The sequence below is a fragment of the Limulus polyphemus genome, unplaced genomic scaffold, assembly GCF_000517525.1.
Source record: "Limulus polyphemus unplaced genomic scaffold, Limulus_polyphemus-2.1.2 Scaffold8223, whole genome shotgun sequence".
NCBI classification, from domain to species: domain Eukaryota; kingdom Metazoa; phylum Arthropoda; class Merostomata; order Xiphosura; family Limulidae; genus Limulus; species Limulus polyphemus.
The window spans coordinates 5,374-9,717 of NW_013673833.1; the positions used below are offsets into that span (position 1 = coordinate 5,374).

General features: G+C 34.0%; 1 protein-coding gene across 1 annotated transcript in view; it reads left to right on the forward strand.

The window, feature by feature from the left end:
• LOC106475210 (zinc finger MYND domain-containing protein 11-like) overlaps positions 1-4,344 on the forward strand; it is a gene marked incomplete at its 3' end in the record, with an annotated part of 30,254 nt that overhangs the window by 2,354 nt on the left and 23,556 nt on the right. The window contains exon 3 of the mRNA XM_013935906.2: positions 3,219-3,359. Within this exon, the coding sequence (XP_013791360.2) occupies positions 3,219-3,359 (141 nt within the window). The remainder of the gene's footprint in view (positions 1-3,218; positions 3,360-4,344) is intronic.

The window sequence follows — 4,344 nt, forward strand, 5'->3', positions numbered from 1 at the left end:
AGTAACCATGAAGTATCTGGCACATAATACTGATGTGGAATGACCAGCCAGTAACCATGAAGTATCTGGCACACAATACTGAGGTGGATCAACCAGCAAGTAACCATGAGGTATCTGGCAGATAATACTGATGTGGATCGACCGGTCAGTAACCATGAGGTATCTGGCTCATAATACTGATGTGGATCAACCAGCCATGCACCATGTGCTTCTGGTGAAGGCAACACCATTCACGTCCTGTAACCTGACACTGGTGTGTTTGTTCTGGCTGAATGAAGACAAACAGCTCGGTGAGGATGCACATATGATAGAAGTACAGGACAAAAGTGACATGTTGTACCTGTGAAATCCATATTCGATTGTATTGGGCCAGAACTGGAGAAAGTTTGCCAGAGTTGCATGGTTTTACAGGCTCAGATGCATGTTATTGAATGATTTGCAGGAAAAGGTAAACTGAAATATTGGATTAATTTAGTCAAAGCAAAGCAGAATTTCATTGAAGCCTTTGGTCAGATGGACAAAATGGACACCATCTCAAGATATATACAATTTTCCCCGAGGTTCTAAAAAGGCATACATACTGGAGACATTGGAAACACTCATGCAGCCAGTGTTGCCTCACAGGAATACTTCTCTTTCTCAAAATATGCATAAAGTGGAGGATAACAGAAAGTGTTAAACCCGTCTACCTCTGCATGGTGCCCACTGTTGAGATGGTGTTTTCCAAAACTCTGTTATGGTAGTATATATATTTTCACAACTGTCTCAGTGTGAGATCATATGCAGATAACACAGAATTCCTGTTCTTTTCATGCACTTCTCTGGTGTTCTTGCTCATGCATATTCCTCCCTCTCATTTTCTTCTCATGGAATAAAGGGAGAGCCGTTGCTTCTCAGCCCCAAGTCACTAAGCGTATATGAAGATTTCCCCTATGGGTTTGTGTAATCTCACTGGTGTGAGACTGAGTGAATGCCACTCATGATCAGAAGTAGGGCTGGGATGTTTACTTGGAAGTGTAGTACAGGCTGCCCCCTATACTAAGAACCTGACCATTCCTGGTGGTTATGCCAGCCAAATGGTTCTTATGTTCTCCTTGAGGTGCAGGTCTTGGATGATTCATTCCTACACTCATTTATTCTTTTAAGTGTTTCTAATACATGCTTTATGAGTTTTCTCTTTTACTAATTCTATTCGGTGAAAGGAGCTTATCCTTTTGATTTTCTTTATTGACACTGGTTCGTCCACCATATTATCAATGTTAGATTCTAGCTGTCTGTCCTGTAAATAAAATATCTGAAGTGAATATTTCAGATAGATATTCACTTCTCAATAGATCTATCCACTCATCTTTCCAATTTCCAGTGTGTCCTTTTTCATGTTAGGAATGATTCTTTGTTAGACACAATGTGTTTGAGAGGAGTATTGAGCCAGAAGGATGTGTCATACTTCTGTTGGTGGAGAGCTGTAGTCTAATGCTGATCAGATCGTAACCTAGAGCAGTATATGTTATTATGTGTTGTGGTAGGAATTTTGTTCAAAGGCTTGGCACGTGCACAGAAATGTTCGTAGCAGTGGTGCAAGCTAATAACTGTCAGTTATGTGGAGAGGTGAGTTTCTATCTGAAATACATTTTCAGTAATTAAAATGCTAACATTTCTAAGAAGGACACCCTAATTATTTTTAAAGTATGACATGGGATTATAATAAACTAACTTAATGTGCTGTATTCATGCAAATCCACAATTTTGATGGATAAACATACATTTTGAAATCAGTAGGAATAGCCTTACATCCTATCCGAAATAGTTATCTCTGTATGAATGCAATGTATCATTCATTTAATTTTATTTATATAGTACACAGTATAACCTTTTTTTGATATGCTATGTGCCTGTGTTCTGATTAATTCCACTTGCACCAAGAGCAAATTTGGGGTAGTGACCTTCGGTGACCTCAAAATGACCTTCAAGGCCAAAATAAAAAATTAAACATTTTTTTTTGGAAAATGTATGCTTTAATCATTATGCTTATTATGAGTCAAAATGTTAATATTTGATTTCCATAGGATTTGAAATTGCTACATATTAATATTTGATTTCCACAGGATCTGGTATTGCTACATATTAATATTTGATTTCCACAGGATCTGGTATTGAATACATATTAATATTTGATTTCCACAGGATCTGATATTGCTTCATATTAATATTTGTTTTCCACAGGATCTGGTATTGATACATATTAATATTTGATTTCCACAGGATCTGGTATTGCTACATATTAATATTTGATTTCCACAGGATTTGATATTGCTACATATTAATATTTGATTTCCACAGGATCTGGTATTACTACATATTAATATTTGATTTCCACAGGATCTGGTATTGATACATATTAATATTTGTTTTCCACAGGATCTGGTATTGCTACATATTAATATTTGATTTCCACAGGATCTGGTATTGATACATATTAATATTTGATTTCCACAGGATCTGGTATTGCTACGTATTAATATTTGATTTCCACAGGATCTGGTATTGATACATATTAATATTTGATTTCCACAGGATCTGGTATTGCTACATATTAATATCTGATTTCCACAGGATCTGGTATTGCTACATATTAATATTTGAGTTCCACAGGATCTGGAATTGCTACATATTAATATTTGATACAAAAATATTTTATAAAGTATAAAGTTATTGCATAAAACTGTTTAATTTATAAAGAAAGTGTAGAACAGTGGGGCTCATTTGAACCCATATTGGATTTTTAGACATTTTGTGGATCAGGTTGATTGTGGGTCCGTTATTTTGTTAGTTACAGGTTCCTAATACTGTAATATATGAATTACCTAAAACTAAACTAAAGAAAGTTATTGGGTTTTTTAATTAATTAACTTTGTTATTAATCTTTTACTGCTTTGGTTTAGTCAATATTTTCTTTAGAAAAAGAATGATTTCACACAGTTTTTAGGTCAGTTCTTTATACTGACTTTTATGTTGAGCAGAAAAAAAGATTACTTGTTGTGAGTCAGAGTGTGAATCCTACCAGTGTTGATTATTGTCAGTAAATTGAGAGATAAGATATAGAAATTCACAGAATAACAAAATTTTTAATTGTTTTCAAAATGACTGGAATATTGCTTTGATTTTATATTGTTGTTTCTCCTTCTATATTTATTAGATGTTGTCATTGTTTTTAATAGGAACCAGACAGTCATGACTGGTTCTGTTTCGAATGTCATCGTGGTGGAGAAGTGATGCAGTGTTCATCTTGTCACCGAGTTTATCACACCGTCTGTATTAAAGAGGACATATCTGATAAATTTGTCTGTGGTGTTTGTAAGGTATTGTACTGTGTTTTTTTTGTGACTTATACCACTTATCATATTCATAGGAGTTCATTGTGCTTTTCTTATGCACATACATTTGCATTTTATGTTAAAAAATGGTAGGTTTTCTCTGAGTGTTATTTAGTTTCGTACTATGCTGAACTCTTGTCATGAGGTTTCTAAATTGTTTACAGTGTACTGTAAAATGAACATAAACACATTGGCTGTTCTTTAGAAAGGATAAATTTATTTCCTAATAGTTCCCCACTATGTTAGTGGTACGTTTACAGGCTTATATTGCTAAAATTTGTGATTTGATTCCCCATGATGAATAGTTTATGGATAGCTTATTGTTTAGCTTTATGCTAAAAGCAAACAATTTCATAATACTAGTATGTTTACTGTACAGTATGATTTGGTTTATATATGTGACAATGATTTAAGTCTTTACCTAAGTGCTTTTATTTTTGATTTCATACATTTGCTGTGTTTGACTTAAATTCCATTTGAAAAATTAACACTACAATCTTAATCTAGTCCCTCAGGAATTATCAAGAATTAGATGCGTGTATAATAATAGTATTCCAACTACACTATATTTGTTACATCCTTTGCTGACTCGTATCGCTGGGTCCAAAGCTTTTCAGGCCAGCTGGGATACAAGAAACACAGTAGTGGTTGGAATACTATTTGTATGAAAAAAATATAATAGTCCTAACATAACGTCTTATGACAAGTATAATTAATTATAATCGTGCTACGTCAGCTTGTAAAAGGCATTCACACCGCAACAATTACATTGTTTTCTTTGTAATCCCATATCCCATATTCCATGAAAGAATACATTTTTTCTCTCGGACATTTCCACTTTGTAATGGCCTCTATGTACTTGGATCAATAACGTTTTCTTTTTATAAGGGTTCATTCAGTAGATAATGGAGAGTATATCTAGAAAAAGAAGCAATAATTAAGGGTACATTCAGTAGATATCAGAGAGTAT